Raw genomic sequence first — 17,089 nt, 5'->3', positions numbered from 1 at the left:
GGCATTATTGTTACTCTTAGACATTCTCTTGTAAACCAGATTTGTGGCTATGCTGGCCTATAAAATATTCTCTACTTTGGAGTTCTCCTGCGGCACAGCAGGTTAAGGATCCGGTGCTGTCACCTTAGTGGCCTGGATCACTGCTTTGGCATGGGTTTGATCGCTGGCCCAGAAATTTCCACATGCCTCAGGCGACGCCACTCCCCCCCAACATTATCAATTATAGTTTTATTTCAGAAAGATTTTCAATATTCAGAAAACTGCCTCAATTTTACTTTTGAGGAGTGGACAGGAAGGAGACTACCTGTTTCCTTCAATGCTTTCCTGTTTATAAAATAATAATCCTACTTCAACAGTTCAGGATCTAATTTCCTAACACAGTGAGTACACCAGGAATGCTCAACAAAAGGCTCTATCTCCACTATGAACTGCACCCAGAGACAGCAAAACAAGGGGAACAAAATAAGTGCCCCCCCCCATTTTTTTGCTTTTTAGGGCCTCATCCACAGCACATGGAGGTTCCCAGGTTAGAGGCTGAATTGGAGCTGCAACTGCTGGCCTGCACCACAGCCACAGCAACACCAGATCCAAGCCGCATCTGCGATCTACACCACAGCTTACGGCTGTGCTAGATCCTCAACCCACTCAGTGGGGCCAGAGATCGAACCCACATACTCATGCATACTTGTCAGGTTCATAACCACTGAGCCACAATGAGATCTCCCAAGAAGTCCGTTTTTAAGGAGATAAAGTTGGTAGTCTATGAGCAGGCAAAATTAAAATTTTAAATACAGAAGTATACTAAGTAAGGCTGTTTCTTTCCTCGAAAAGAAAAAAAAAAAAAAAAAAAAAAAAAACACCTGGCTTTAATTAGAGATCTGGCAGAAATCTGTAATTATTTCAACATTGGGGCTCCTCTAAGGGTACAGAGATGACTATGCATGCCAGCCAGAATGTAAAATTATCCAATGTCAGATGTCAGACAAAATAATCTTATTTAGAACATACAGCATCCAAATATTGCTCAAAAAGCCATGAAGACAATATTGCTGTTTTCTACTCTAAAATCTACCATTATTTGAAGACAAACATTATTGGAACTCACTAACCACGAAATAAGCATGATTAGAAATCATGAGTCATGTGTGACAGTGATATCAAAGTTAATCCATCCTTAAAAGACATGCTGCCATCCCTAATGTTCTGACCTATAGAGTGTTTATAAAAGGTCGCCATACTTGCAATAGGAGGTTCTCAGAGACATGAAAGAATTAACTGTAGATTGGCTTGGCTGTAGAATAGATTTAACAGTAGGATAAGTATCACTTCACTCTCCCTCATTCCCCCTAAAAAAGAATTCTGATGGCAGAAGAGAGAAAAAACAGGATTTTGCTGGTGTGTGAGGAGACTTGAGCACATCTGTAAAGGTCAAGAGAAGTAAAGAAGTTTTTTGGGTATCCTATTACTGAACACCAGTAACATCAAAACAATTCTTCAAATTTGAGACATATAGGAAATTAGCTCCAAAAAAACAAATTCTATCAGTAAGGCAATAAACAAAAATAATTCTATCAGCAAGTACAGAACAAAAATGATCTTAAGGAGCAGTAAATATGATTTCATACAAGTTGATACTTAGGGCAGTGGAGAATAAACATCCAGTATAAATTCTCTGTTAACATATATACAGCCAAGATTACCTGAAATATAAATCAATTCAACTAGTATCCATGAGGATGTGGGTTCAATCCCTGGCCACGCTCAGTGGGTCAGGGCCCTGGCATTGCCATGAGCTAAGGTGTAGGCTGCAGACTCAGCTCATATCCCATGTTACTGTGGCTGTATGTGTAGGCCAGCAGCTGTAGCTCCAACTGGACCCCTAGCCTAGGAACTTTCATATGCTGTGGGTGTGGCCCTAAAAAGCAAATAAATAGAAAAGGCTGTAGGTTTTTTGGTTTGTTTTTGTTTTAAATATGAGCTATAAAGAAAGCCTCACTACTCAAAGGCAGCAGGGGTGTCAAGACCTGGAAAAGTTAAATCTGAACGAAGTACTTTTATCAGATTAAGATTTTGTAAACAAAGCACTAATGTTCTAGATTTCAAAAATTAATACTATTTGGAGAAATGACACACTTACCAGGGTATGTTCATAAACATAGTTATCAATAACATTTCCAAGGTTTGTTCCTTCATCCAACAGGCCAACGGAGTAGTTTGCATCATCAATAAATCCTTTCATCTCAGCCGTATTCCACAAAGCCGAAAGTCATAAACCAGGAAAAACAAGAGACGGGCCGCTAAGCCTTACGTCTGGGTCCTTAGAATATGCAACAAACTGTCAAAAGAGAAGTTATTTCAAAGCCTTGTTATTTCATTAGTTAAAAATGTATGTGTTGTTGATGAAAGTACGCTAATAAGCACCTACTTTAGCAGAATCTGTTGTGATCATTTAACTTTCATAAACACTGGATCACTAATAACCTTTTTTTAGTGCCCATTTTAAAGCAAGTAAATGTGTACTTACATATCTAAAAAACAATTTCTTGAAAAGATAATCCACACATACACACGATTTACTACAAGTCAAAACTGTCAATCTTATTTACACAGAGTTGCAGGCGTAGTCTGTTTTATTCGTCTTGTTTTGTGGTTCTTCGTAACATACAATTTTATTCATTTTAAGTACAGAAAGCTAGCGAAATAAATATCTGCAGCTAAGAAATCAAAATAGTCTGTACTTTACACACTGCCTGCCACTTATCAGTGTGCTACCAGGTAACTGCAAATAAGTGTCTTCTAAGTAAAATTCAAGCGTAGATGACATCTAAGTACTAGGAATGAGTCAAAGCAGAGACTGTCATTTACCCCCCATTTTCAGCTGCCCCATGGCATATGGAGCTCCCGGGCCAGTGATTAGATCCAACCTAAGCCAAAGCTGTGGCAATGCCAGGCTGGGGAATGAACTTGAGTCCCAGCACTCAAGACACTGCCAATTCCATTGTGCCACAACAGGAGCTCCTAGAGGTTGACTTGCCAACAATCTGACCCAGACTGCCTAGACCCCACCAAAAGCTAAAATAGAACCACCTAAATCAAGTTATGATGTGCGTTGATTTGGTTTCTACACTAGAAGTCAAAAGACCTGGTCCTGGCTATGTTATTTAACAGCTGTGCAGGAGTTGCCTGGCAGCCTGGTGGCTAAGGATCTGGCATTGTCACTGCTGTGGTAGCAGGTTCAACCCCTGGCCTGGGAAATGCCACACGCACTTGCGTGTGTGTGTGTGTGTCTCTGTTTGGGAGGGGGGGAATATGCTGCACCCCTCACCCAACCCCAAGCTGTGCAACCCTGAGGTCAACTTCAGTTATCTATCTCAGCTGCTACTTCAAGACTGTTATAAAAAAATAAAAATAAGTAAGAGTTCCCACTGTGGTGCAATGGGATCAGTGGAAGTCTCTGGAGTGCTGGGACAGAAGTTTGATTCAGGGTTGCAGCAGTTGCTGGTCACGACTATGGCTCAGATTTGACCCCTGGAAATGCATATGCCATATGACAAAAAAGAAAAAAAAGGTAATGATTCTTACAGTATATAAATAAAAACACTTGTTAGAAGTGTTGACTGAGAAGAGCTAAAAATTAAGCTGCCAATTGTCAGATATGCAAGAATGCCACTATAATTTGAAACTAGGTATAAGCCATGGACCTATACGTCCTGAACCACTTGTTTACTAAGAACTCTAATTTTTAAGGGGGCATCAGACTAAATCCAACCCTTCCACAATCAAACTTTCCCCCTTTCTCCAGATCACCCAATGTCCTCTCCCCCTTTCTCCAGATCACCCAATATCCTCTCGACTAGCATATACTGACCTAAGTTTATCTTCTTTGCTGAATTCACTGGTCCTTAGATTACTTTAGGCAAAGATTTAACAACATAAAGTCTATAAAAAAAACAGGTTCTATAGACAGGATGCTGCCTATTGCCTGGGACTGACTTCGGTCTGCCACGGTTAATAGTTGCCAGCTAGCTTTTGGCAACTATTTTAAAACCTGCACAGCTTTTCCTGTGTCCTCGATTCCCCCTTTTTTCCTCTCCCCTCCCTCTGCTCTATGTTAGAGTTCTCCTTGGGTGACGGCCCTTGTCCTAAAAATATACTCCATTTCAATGGTTCTTATGTGTCAGCTTTTAGAAATTGCCAAAACAAACTCATCAATAAGCCATAGCACTAGTAAAATTTCATGTAAAATAATATTTTAAAAACACTAACAGCTTTATTTCCAAGAAATCAACTACATTTAGTTTAGCTCTTTCAGGCAATGGTAGAAAATGACAAGGTGAAGACACTTTCATCCAAGGAGTTAACTTAGGTGCATCTATGTTAAGACCTAATACTTATACAAGTAAAATCAAAGCCTGGACATTACTTAAAAATTGTTACACCAGAAAAGACAAATCTGTGCCCAGAAAGTAGACATTTTAGGCTTGAGGATACACATTTAAGTTTAAGACCATTTGAAACATGAATTTTAGGTGGATATTCAACTATGCACTAAAGCAAACAGAACAGATAAAGGCTACTCATCTATTCATGATAAAAATACTTAATCAGGAGTTCCTGTGTGGCTGGGGGCGGGGCACAGGAGAGGGATGGGGCCGGGGGGCGGGGGGGGGGCACTGTGTCAGGTGACACAGTGTCCATGAGGATGCAGGTTCAATCCCTGGCCTTGCTCAGTGGGTTAAGGACCCAGCATCACCACAAGTTGCAGCGCAGTCACAGATGCATCTTGGACCTGGCTGTGGTATAAGCCAACAGATGCAGCTCCAATTCAACCCCTAGCCTGGGAGCTTCCATAGGCCACAAGGTGTGGCCATAAAACAGAAAAAAAAAAGTGGGGGGTGGGGAAATAATCAAGATCCTTAACCTAGTATTTCAGCTCATGATTTTCCTAAGTATATTCTACTCTATATGCAATATTTACTTGGGAACCTTGGGTTCTCAATTATGGACCATCACAGGCAACTACTACCAAATGCAAAGTCTAGTTTTTTCTGTTGTTGGTTTTTTCCTGCCTCTATGGCATGCAGAAGTTCCTGGGCCACAGATCAAACCCATACCACAGCAGTCAGACCCTTAACCCAATGCACTACCAGGAATTCCTTCATGTCTAGCTTTTAAAGCCAGGACAAGATGAACCTCAAATTTCCTGTAGCTACAGTGTTTTTAGAAAGGCTAATTTTCCTCTAACATCAGAATCCTAAATAGTTACAAAAACATCAGGTCCATTCACCCTAGTCTAACCTGAATACTCTTGATAGCTTTTTCTAGAGTAGAATGATTATGGTCATAACAATAAGGATATTTTTTCCAACTATTTTCAAACTCATAATTAACAGGTTCAACTCTCTGCCTGCTAAACTAGCTTATATCTAAAAGCAAATTTTTTTTTTTTTTTTTTTTGGTCTTTTCTAAAGCTGCACCTGCAGCACATGGAGGTTCCCAGGCTAGGGGTCGAATCGGAGCTGTAGCTGCTGGCCTACACCACAGCCACACCAACTCGGGATCCGAGCCGCATCTGCGACCTACACCACAGCTCACGGCAACACTGGATCCTTAACCCACTGGGCAAGGCCAGGGTTGGAACCTGCAACCTCATGGTTCCTAGTCGGATTTGTTAACCACTGAGCCACGATGGGAACTCCTAAAAGCAAACATTTTTAGTAGCAGTGTGCCAAATATTTTGTACAACATTCTCTTAACCCCTTAAAACCAATGATGGTATCATTCATTTTTCATGAATGAAGACACTGAGACACAGAACTAATTAGGCTAGCTCTAGAAATGCTGACGATCAAATTACAGGCACATACATTGCAGTACACAAACATACTGCAGGTTCAGTTCCAGACCACTGTAACAATCATCTCCCTAAGGCAAGTTATACAAAATTTTTTATTTCCCAGTTCATACAGAATTTATGTTTACACTATACTAACTGTGTGACAAAAAACAATGTATATACCTCAACTGAAAAATGCTGTTGGAAAAATGGCACAGATAGACTTGCTCAACACGGTTGCCACAAAACTTCAACCTGTTAAAAACCCATTATTGGAGTTCCTGTTGTGCCTCAGCAGTAACAAACCCAACTAGTATCCATTAGGATTTGGGTTCAATGCCTGGCCTCGCTCAGTGGGTTAAGGATCTGGCACTGCCATGAGCTATGGTGTAGGTCACATACATGGCTCAGATCTGGCATACCTGTGACACAGGCTGGCAGCTAGAGCTCCAATTTGACCCCTAGCCTGGGAACTTTCATATGCCACTGGTGCGGGCCTAAAAACACACACACACACACAAAAGGATGGAAGGAAAGAAAAACAACGCATTACTACCAACTGCAATAAAATGAAGTTTTCCTGTATGTTAAAAGGAAAAACCTGTCTCCCCAGCATTCCTATTCTTAGACAACACAGAACTCCCTTCTTTTGGAAATTCAACACAACTCAGTCTCTTTGATAGAGCTTTAATTATACCCCTATAATCAAATAACCATTTCTCAGGCATAAATTCCCATAGTTGTTCATTAATGCTCTATGTAATAAGTTTATTCACATACGGTACCAAAACATCCTATCACGCCCACTCATGGCCTTTTAAACCTTCCTTCTTAAGTTTTCCACATTTCGACCTTGTTCCTTCCATACCTTTTCTCCAAATTTTCAGGTAAACCCTGTATTTGAAAATGTTTTCATCTATCTTATTAACAGTTTACATGCAATAACACGCACACACATTTTGACAAATGTAAATAGTAACAGTGTAATCACAAACACCATAAAGATAAATTTATGTCCCTTTTGCAATAAATTCACAACTCCTCCTCAGGCAACCATTTACCACCTGCTTACTGTCACTATAGACTTGTAGAAATGAAATAATTTTAAACAATAAATGGCCAAACTAAAATAGCTGACAAATAAATGTACTACCAATATGAATAAGAAAAATGGGAAAGCACGCCCTGCTCTAAAGGAGAAAGATTTAGAGTACATTTAGAATGGGGTATCATTGAAATATTAACTCTCCCTTCTGAAGTAACCATTTGGGTTAGTTTATACCAATCTCTAGCTGCCTGACAAAAGGACTGTGATAGAACAATAAAATAAAATTTCCTAGTTGGCAGTACCTGACAAAAAGGTTGAGACCAACACACCTGAAACCCCTAAAAACAGACATAAATGCAGTATTTTTTCTTTTACCTAATTATACTGAGCACCACAGTAATAATTGATAAAAACTCATACTAAGTCCCACTGGGGTGCAGTGGGTTAAGAATCCAAATGCAGGAGTTCCCAGTGAGGTGCAATGGAAACAAATCTGACTAGGAACCATGAGGTTGTGGGTTCGATCCCTGCCCTTGCTCAGTGGGTTAGGGATCTGGCATTACCATGAGCTGTGGCGTAGGCTGCTGATGCGGCTGGGATCCTGCGTTGCTGTGGCCCTGCCATAGGCCAGCAGCTACAGCTCTGATTTGATCCTTAGCCTGGGAACCTTTATATACTGCAGGTGCGGCCCAAAGAATCCAACTGCAGTGGTTCAGGTGGCTGCAGAGGTGTGGGTTCTATTCCTGACCCAGGTCAGGCTAAGAATCCAGTGTTGCTGCAGCTGCAGCTCAGATCCAAACCCTGGCCCGGGGACTTCCAAATGATGTGGGTGCTGCCACTTAAACAAAAAGAGTAGTTCCCGTTGTGGCTCAGTGGAAATTAACCCAGACTAGCATCCATGAAGATGCAGGTTCCATCCCTGGCCTTGGTCAGTGGGTTGGGGATTCAGCGTCACTGTGAGCTGCAGTGAAGGTCACAGACATGGTTCAGATGTGGCATTTCCATGGCTGCGGTGTGGGCTAGTAGCTGTAGCTCCAATTAGATCCCTAGCCTGGGAACTTCCATATGCTGCAGGAGTGGCCCTCAAAAATAAAAATAAATAAATACTAATATTCTATATACATAAAAGATGGTAAATGTGGAGATAAGTGAGCTTTATCTTGATTTATTTTCTCAGATGTTCCCTAGGAAGAAGGCTAATTTCCTAACGCAGAGGAGGTGCTAAGAAACAGATGGACAAAGGCAGATTCTACAAATGAGGAATTTCTAAACCTAAGGGTTATGGTGATGACAGGGAAGAACTCCCTGAAGTGTGCTGAAAAAGATGATTCATCTTTCGCATTCTCAAAAGGAGCCCAAAGTCTTGATATGCAAGTGATCACTGTAAAAGTAAGCTCAACTATCAGTTAAACACTAAAAGCTACGCCCAGGAATAAAATAATTCTTCAAAAGAATCCACAAAAACACAAAGACCTTCAGGAAAGAGGGTTTCTAACACATTTTGAGCCAACAAACCCCTTTACTCAAAGGAAATGTCACTTGGAACCCCGTATTTTGAACAACTGAAAAGGCTCAAGTAGGTGGCTAAGTATAGGCTGATCTTAAGTATGTACTTTCTATCCCTTATCTCACTGCAAGAGCCGGAAAAAAGCAGTTCATAATCATACCCTAAGAAGTCTTCCTGAAATTTTCTTAACATGTAAGCAAAAATAGTTTAAAGCTCCACTGCTGCAAAAGGCTTATGATCTACATTTCTGCTTTATAAGGCACTAAGAAAATATTTGACTGTGGTTCCTGTCGAGGCTCATCGGTAAAGAACCTGACTAGTATCCATTAGGATTCAGGTTTGATCCCTGGCCTCGCTCAGTGGGTTAAGGATCTGCCCGTCGTAGATGCTGCTCATATCTGGTGTTACTGTGGCATAGGCTGGCGGCTACAACTCCAATTTGACCCCTAGCCTGGGAACTTCTATGCCAAGGGTGCAGCCCTAAAAATGCCCCCCCAAAATTGACTAAAATTTAAGAGATATTTAAAGTTATTTGGTGATTTGAGTTCCCACGTGGCTCAGTGGTTAACAAATCTGACTAGGAACCATGATGTTGTGGGTTCAATCCCTGCCCTCGCTCAGTGGGTTAAGGATTTGGCGTTGCCATGAGCTGCAGTGTAGGTCACAGACGCGGCTCGGGTCCCGTGCTGGGTCCCGTGCTGCTGTGGCTTTGGCGTAGGCCGGCGGCTACAGCTCCAATTCGACCCCTAGGCCTGGGAACCTCCATATACCGAGGGAACAGCCCAAGAAATGGCAAAAAGACAAAAAAATAAAATAAATAAATAGTTACTTGGTGATAATGCTAAACCAAAAATGTGCGACACACATGTTCTAGAGACAGAATGAAAATAACTGTGAAATGTACTGGGGGTGAGCAAAGTTTATACTGTATGTCAGATCCACCAAGGTAATCCATGCCACAGGGAATTTCCAGGAACCTCTCCAATAAGAATGCAGACTCAGGAGTTCCCATCATAGCTAAGTGGTTAAAGAACCCAACTAGTATTCATAAGGATATGGGTTTGACCCCCAACCTCACTCAGTGGGTTAAGGATCCAGCTTTGCCGTGAGCTGTGGTGTAGGTGTGCAGCTACAGCTCAAATTCGACCTCTAGCCTCAGAACCTCTATCTGCTGCAGGTGCAGCCCTAAAAAGACAAAAAAAAAAAAATAAAAAGGATGCAGACTCAAACCCAGGTAATGCCAAACATTTCTATGTAAATCTTGGGCTCTCTTCAAAATCCTTTGTAACTTAAGAGCAAACCTATTTTTTTTTTTTTTTTTTTTGGTCTTTTTGTCTTTGTTGTTGTTGCTATTTCTTGGGCCGCTCCCATGGCATATGGAGGTTCCCAGGCTAGGGGTCGAATCAGAGCTGTAGCCATTGGCCTACGCCAGAGCCACAGTAACGCGGGATCCGAGCCGCGTCTGCAACCTACACCACAGCTCACGGCAACGCTGGATCATTAACCCACTGAGCAAGGGCAGGGACCGAACCCGCAACCTCATGGTTCCTAGTCGGATTCGTTAACCACTGCGCCACAACAGGAACTCCAGCAAACCTATTTTTAATAAAGGCTCCAAAATTCATTTTTAATGACACTAACTAGGATGTGCTCTCTACTAGTAAGAGCCTTTAGGCTATTTTCATAACCAAACACCTTAAAATACAGTGAAAAGAATCTCAGTTTCACACTAAAACAATTGCTGCAATCACAATACTATGTAATAGGTGATTTCCTCTTGGACATCACAGCTAGGAAGAAAAATATTTAACATTCCTTATTTACACCTTCATATTGGTGTTTGGGGATGATACATTTTTCATAAAGAGCTGCCAAGGAAAGAAAAAGCTCCCAAAACCGCACACTGCTCCCTGGAGCCTTTCACGAGGTCCTGAGTCCTCATGCCATCGAGAGGGCAGCTCCAAGAGGAATGGTTGCAGCAGCTGGGCACTTGCCGTGTTACACACCTGCTACAAGGGCTTCTACAGTTGATTGTACTTCAGAAGAAACTGATACATCTCTCAAATAATCACAAGATAATGTCTGGCAGCAACAGCCCACTTGACACCAAGCTGGATGAATATGTCTTGGATTTCTGAAGTGAAGACCTCCCTGGAAGTAGAACAGGGAGAGCTGAAAGGTTGAGAGTACTGTTTCATAGACATCTAAGCAGGAAACCCAACCTTAACACATCACCAAATTTCTAAAAGAAATTTTACTCATTAAAAATGAAAACTTAAAGATATTTTGAAACTTATACCACTACTATTACTCTAAAGAAGCCTAGGGGCACTTCTACCTTTATTTTTTTTTTTATATAGGCATTTGACAACTTAACACTCAGCTCAGCTTAAAATAGACACAATGCTGTCAAAGTCATCTTGGCATTCCACATCTGACAGAAAAATGTTACTTACCACACAGAATACCTTTAGAAATAACTGGATACAAGAGAAGGATGACTTTGGTACTACAAACCTAAGGTCTGGAGCAGGCTTCCAGGAGGGTAGTTTCAGGAATCTACATACTATAACTGGTAGTCAGAAAGAAGTTTCAACAAATTGTGTATTCATAAAACCATATAAACTTTTGTTGTATTGGACCATAAATAAACGATGTACTTTGGATAATCAGGACAGGGGTTGCTTTAGTTGACAGCAAGAGTGAAGCCAGTAATGGCAATAAACAGCTGAAGTTTTTTAAGTGATAAAGTTGAAAAAAACGTAACTCTAGTGGAAGAACACAAAGGTGACTGACAGCTGAAGGATTATTTTTTTTAAAACAGGTAAGAATATACATGAAATATACGGGGGTAAGGGGGGAGAGTCCTAAAGGAAATAAATGAGTCTAACAAACTAAATTTGAAATGCTTGTATAAAGGCTTCCCAATAAAATTCCTCATGATTCTAAATACATCTAAATGAGAAAATGGAAATACAGGCTTTTCACAACAATGTACTTTGTATAAGAAATTGACAAGATTAGGCTCTCTTTTTAGGGAAAAAGTCTTGATTATTTGATGTGAAAAGTAATTTTTTTTTTTTTTTTACAACACAGCCTGAGACATAACACAAAACATTTCCATTCTTCAAATTAAGGTAAAAAGATTTTTGGTTAAAAAAAAAAAACTAAAATTTTTCTTGAGTATGCATGTACCCATACAGAAGTAAATCCCAATGGTAATTAGAATGTAGTAACACTACAGATAACTACTGTAAAGTAACAAATAAATTAAATAACCATATTAATTTCAAGCTTTCTAGTTGTCCAAGTGCAGCAAAGGGAATAAGCCTTGAAACAAATGCACTTTACTATTTTGATTACCTTAATGCAAATCTCACTAACACCTCACCAAGGGTAAAACGTCTCATCATATAAAGCAAGTATGCATTATAATTATTGCAGTAAATACCAGGTGAAGGACAAGTGAATACCTTAGAAGCCCCTATACATCTTTACCCAGTAGCAGCTGTTGCATTTCCTCTAGAGTAAAAGCATGTCCATGCTTTTCTAGTCAACATTCCTCTATATGCCCCTAGAACATTGGCTTTACTGGTTTTGCACTATGAATGGAATCAGCTGTTTGCCTACCATGACTTCTTTTGCTCAACTTTATTTTCAAGTGCTTCATGCAGATAGATACGGATAGAGTCAAGTCAGTTTGCACTTTCTTTGTAGATGTGTCACATATTTATCCAAACAGGACCTATGGGTTATTTCCCATTTTTTTGCTGTATTATAAGCACTATAATTTCTTGCCATCATTTATGTACCCAAAGGGAGCATTACTCAAACTGTGGTCTGCAAACTAACTGATCTACACCTTAAGAACTTAAGCAGCATGCTACCTGACATTCTTGCATCAGAGTCTGTCTTGCAGACTGGCAATTTAGGTAGTAGCAGTAGTCTAGGGCCACATACCTGGGACCTAGAAACTGCTGGGTTGTTAGTGAAAAGTTGTTTGCAAGCCTTCTGCTCATTTTCCAACTTTTTTTGTTTTTGAAAAAAAAAAAAAAAAATTACCTGCTGGAGCTCTTCATCAATTCAAGATTAACAAATTTGAGTATTATTTATTTATTCTGTTATAGTGTCCATGTTGAACATACTAGGATAGGTTAATCTTAATCTACTTTGGGTCATGCTAAATGTAACATGCCAATCATGTTTTACCTAGAGGATGAGCTAAGAAAATACCATACTTATTTAGCAGCTCTTCATAACCTAGGCAGAGGGATCTTTGTAGTAAAAACACAAATTAGATAAAAAATAATCTAAAGTTCATATATTCAACATAAACCTAAATTAATTTCAGCCTGTATAGCACATAAAGTCATAGCTGGGAGTTGGATCCTAAAAACATGCCGGACTACTAAAGAATTCAACTAGAATATAAAACTGGGGAGTTCCCATCATGGCTCAGTGGTTAACGAAATCTGAGGAACCAGGAGGTTGCGGGTTCGACCCCTGGCCTCGCTCAGTGGGTTAAGGATCCAGCATTGCTAAGAGCTATGGTGTAGGTCCCAGATGCAGCTCAGATCTGGCACTGCTGTGGCTTTGGCGTAGGTTGGCGGCTACAGCTCCGATTAGACCCCTAGCCTGGGAACCTCCATGTGCTGCAGGTGCAGCTTTAGAAAAGACCAAAAAAAAGAAAAAAAAAGAGAAAAAAAAATATATATAAAACTGAAAAACTCTTACAGTTAAGGAAGTTTTTACTAGACAAATCTGAAGAGAATATAATTCTTACGATTCTTATCGATATTTTAAGATTAACATGGCTACTACTACTCACATTCACAGTAACAATTATCCTAGAGTGAGTGAGGCTGTCCAACAGGAACTTCATGACTGAAATGTTTTTTGTTTGTCCAAAACAATAGCCATTAGCAGCATATAGTTTCCAAATACTCAAAATGTGTCTCAAGCAACTAAGGAACTGAATTTTTTATTTTATTTAGTTTTAATTCTTTAAGTGTATATAGCTACGTGGCTGGTAGCTACCTGGACTGAACAGAGTAGCTCTATAGGATGCTGTTTTTTAAGAAAATTTTAAACTTCTTAAGATCAAGTCCACACACATCACAGATTAAAAACACAAAAGGAGTTCCCGCCGTGGCTCAGTGGTTAACAAATGTGACTAGGAACCATGAGGACGCATGTTCAATCCCTGGCCTTGCTCAGTGGGTTAAGGATCTGGCGTTGCCGTGAGCTGTGGGGTAGGTGGCAGATGCGGCTCGGATCCCGAGTTGGTGTGGCTGTGGTGTAGGCCAGCAGCTACAGCTCCGATTTGACCCCTAGCCTGGGAACCTCCATATGCCGTGGGAGTGGCCCCAGAAGAAGCAAAAAGACAAAAAATAATAATAAAAATAAAAACACAAAAAAACGTGATACCCCCAAGTAACTCTGAGGAGAAAGAACAAAAGGGAACAAAATTGTACACCAAGTAAATTCCAGAGAAATGAAAATGTGTACTTAAGATAGTGAACAAAATGCAAAAAGCATAGAGCAGAGCATTCCAAAAGGTTTATCATCTTGGCTCCTGTTCCAAGTCACCCAGTTACAGGTATTTAACACCTCATGGTGGCTGAATATGGCCTGGACAGGCTGAACTTCAACAACCTAATAATCTTTCCAACTCAGTTTGCTGAACAAATATTTTCCATTCCTGACATAATGTTGTCCACATTATTCACTGGGTTGTAGAAAAGGACCAAATCTGTTAGCTTGCGACAAATTGCTTAAGTGTGCATGGATGACCCTGGAGTGGAAACAAAGGACAGGAGTATCTGTTTTCTAGGCCTTACCAGCATGTGAGAGCATTTTACTTATATTAACAGCCTCTTTATGCTTGCCAGCCTAAAACAGTAGCTGACCATTTACCTAGATTTTAGTTTACATAAGATACATCTCCAAATGCTTTTTTGAAGGCAATGAAGTACCCAAACTCAAAAACTCTGAAATAAAACCAAAGAAGGGGAGTATAATGGAACACAGATTGGTATTGACTATTAATTTTCTCAGTTCTACAACCTTCTGTAATCAATGTAAGAACCACTTTATCCCATGGTCTACAATGCAGTTCCCGTCATGGCTCAGTGGTTAATGAACCCAACTAGTACCCATGAGGATGGGGTTTGATCCCTGGTCTCGCTCAGCAGGTTAAGGATCTGGCATTGCCATGAGCTGTGGTGTAGGTCACAGACTGGGCGGCTGTAGTTCCCATTTGACCCCTAGCTTGGGAACCTCCATGTGCCTCGGGTTCGGCCCTAAAAAGACCAAAAAAAAAAAAAAAAAAAAAAAGGATCTACACTGCTTTCCAATCTATTTGGCCCTCCCAGGAAAGAGTCTACATTTACCTAAAGAATAAATACTATGTTTCCTAGGGCCCCTTTAATCCATTAACATGCTATTATTCCCATTGGGTTTATATGAAATGATTTTTGCTACTTTACACAAGTGATGAAGCATCACCATCACTATGCATACACATACTTTAAAAACTGGTCTCTAAATCTGTGTATTTCCATGATTGTTTTATTCATCTTCATGGTCAAAGAGCACCAACAACCATTAATAAAAGATCTGCCAAATTTGCTTGCATCACAGAATCTTTACCAAAACTTAGACATTTCTCCACAATGACCCAAAAACCTACCTTTTCTATTCAATTAACAGTGAAACATGAAGGAATGTCACCATGTAAATTCATAAAGAATATTTTATTTCCTTAAAGCAATTCAAATCTAGGTAAAGCAGGCCCTTTTTAAAGCACATGTAAATATTAACAAGAATATTAAAATTTTTAGAGTCTGTTTAAACAAACCAATTTCCCATTCTTAGATACAAAACATTAAAAGGTATATGCTAATGATTATTCAATGGCTTCACCAGATCTGCCAACAAAAAATAGCTGGCTTCTGTTCTTCTGGAATAGTCTTTAATCTATTATTAGCTTAAGCATTTAAGATACTTTTACAGTGCTCACACATTATACCACACAATATATTCAAAAGAAAAAAAAAAAAAAAAAAACCTTACTATGTAAGCAACTTACAAAGTTTCCAGATAATGAAATGAACTATCTCAAAATTAAGATAACCACCAATCATGGCTCAGTAGTTAATGATTGTGACTAGCATCCATGACAATGCAAGTTCGATCTCTAGCCTTGCTCAGTGGGTTAAGGATCCAGTGAGCTATGATATAGGTCACCAGCTATAGCTCTGATTTGACCCCTAGCTTGGGAACCTCCATATGCCACAGGTGTGGCCCTAAAAAGCAAAAAATTCAGGTGGTTGCTTGATATAAATGAAGCCAAATCCTAGAGTTTAGACTACCTGCACAGAAATCCTATTGGAGTAATGGAGTGTAACCCAGTTCAAATAGAGTTCATGTAACCACACATCTTGCAACGCTATGTGTCAAGTATTTTCCATGAAGACTAGCATGTTTAAGTCCTGTCAGTGATTTCCAATTTTCTAAATAGGATTTCAAATGTCTAGTATCATAAACTCCTATTGCTGTCTGAAATGCACATTTCTGAAATGCAGACTCTCTTGCCATCTTTACCAATTCTAATCCAGAAAATCTTGGGGCCAGATATCTTACTGAATTAAAAATTTCTCAAGATTTTAGAATGGCAGTTTGGAACACATACTTTAAACATATTATATAACACCTTCCAGGAGGCATGAGTCAACATGTCCAGAATATTTCTGCAGCAAAATTTAGGAATATTAACACTAAATGGGATAAGTCAAAATAAAAATAGCCTCAAATCAACTTAGATTCAGGTCAACGTTTTGTTCCCAAATCAAGTTAAGTCACATCAAGGAAGCTATAAAAATTTTTAACTTTCAGATTTTGGAATTATATGAATAAGGGATTGTGGCTATAGCTTTATAGCAAAGCACCAAGAAATAAAGTTTCATTTAACATAATACACATTATACCTGGGTATAGTAAGTCAGTCAGTCACTTTGATTGCCAGAACCCACATTTTCTATCTGTGCCCATCCACACTACACTCCACACACAAAAAAAGAGGGGGAAACTATAGACTTTTTGTGTTCTAAAATACATTCATTATCCTAAATGGACTGTTTCTGTTGTGGCTCAGCAGTAACACACTAGTATCCATGAGGGATGGGGGTTAGATCCCTGGCACTGCTCAGTGGATTAAGGATCCAGCATGGCTATGTGCTGCAGTGTAGGTCACAGACCCGGCTTGGATCCAGTGTTGCTGTGGCATAGGCCAGCAGCTGCAGCTCTGATTTTGACCCCTAGTCTGGAAACTTACATGTGTTGTAGGTGCAGCCCTAAAAAGAAAAAGAAGACTTTCCCTGATTTGGCAGAATCATTTATCAATGATTCTTATTTCTCAAGGCTAAGAGGAAACGCTAACAGAAATAAACATAATGCAAAGTTGTTTCTATTAAAGAGACTTGAAATAAAGAAGCCTATTCTTTAATAAGGTCTTGCAGTTTGCTCTTAAATCTTCATCAAAGAATCCAGTCCCCACTATGGACTCAAATACACCCCACCCAGAAAAGCTTTAAATCTCCAAGCCAACGTGGAAGAAAATCAGATATGCTAGAAACAGAATAGATAACTAGCAAAAATTAAGAGAAACTGGTTTAGCACTGAACTGGTGGTAACTTTA

The 17,089-nt window shown here is 39.8% G+C and overlaps 1 protein-coding gene across 15 annotated transcripts in view; it reads right to left on the bottom strand.

The window, feature by feature from the left end:
* The window catches only part of AZIN1 (antizyme inhibitor 1), a 35,574-nt gene that overhangs the window by 12,041 nt on the left and 6,444 nt on the right, over positions 1-17,089 (bottom strand). For 5 of the 15 annotated variants that reach the window (XM_085020586.1, XM_085020590.1, XM_021088631.2 and 2 more), the window contains 1 exon segment: positions 2,138-2,335. Coding sequence is in view for 5 of the 15 variants with exons in the window: in XM_021088631.2 (XP_020944290.1) it covers positions 2,138-2,239 (102 nt within the window). In the remaining 10 variants the exon portion in view is untranslated. 15 annotated transcript variants of the gene reach the window in all.

Source organism: Sus scrofa, chromosome 4 (assembly GCF_054392235.1).
Source record: "Sus scrofa isolate SSC_HxYL_T2T_F1_AM1 chromosome 4, Sscrofa_HxYL_maternal_Yorkshire_Landrace_v2.0, whole genome shotgun sequence".
Taxonomy (NCBI): domain Eukaryota; kingdom Metazoa; phylum Chordata; class Mammalia; order Artiodactyla; family Suidae; genus Sus; species Sus scrofa.
The sequence above is the reverse complement of the archived record's forward strand: the minus strand, read 5'-3'. Positions and strand labels throughout refer to the sequence as shown.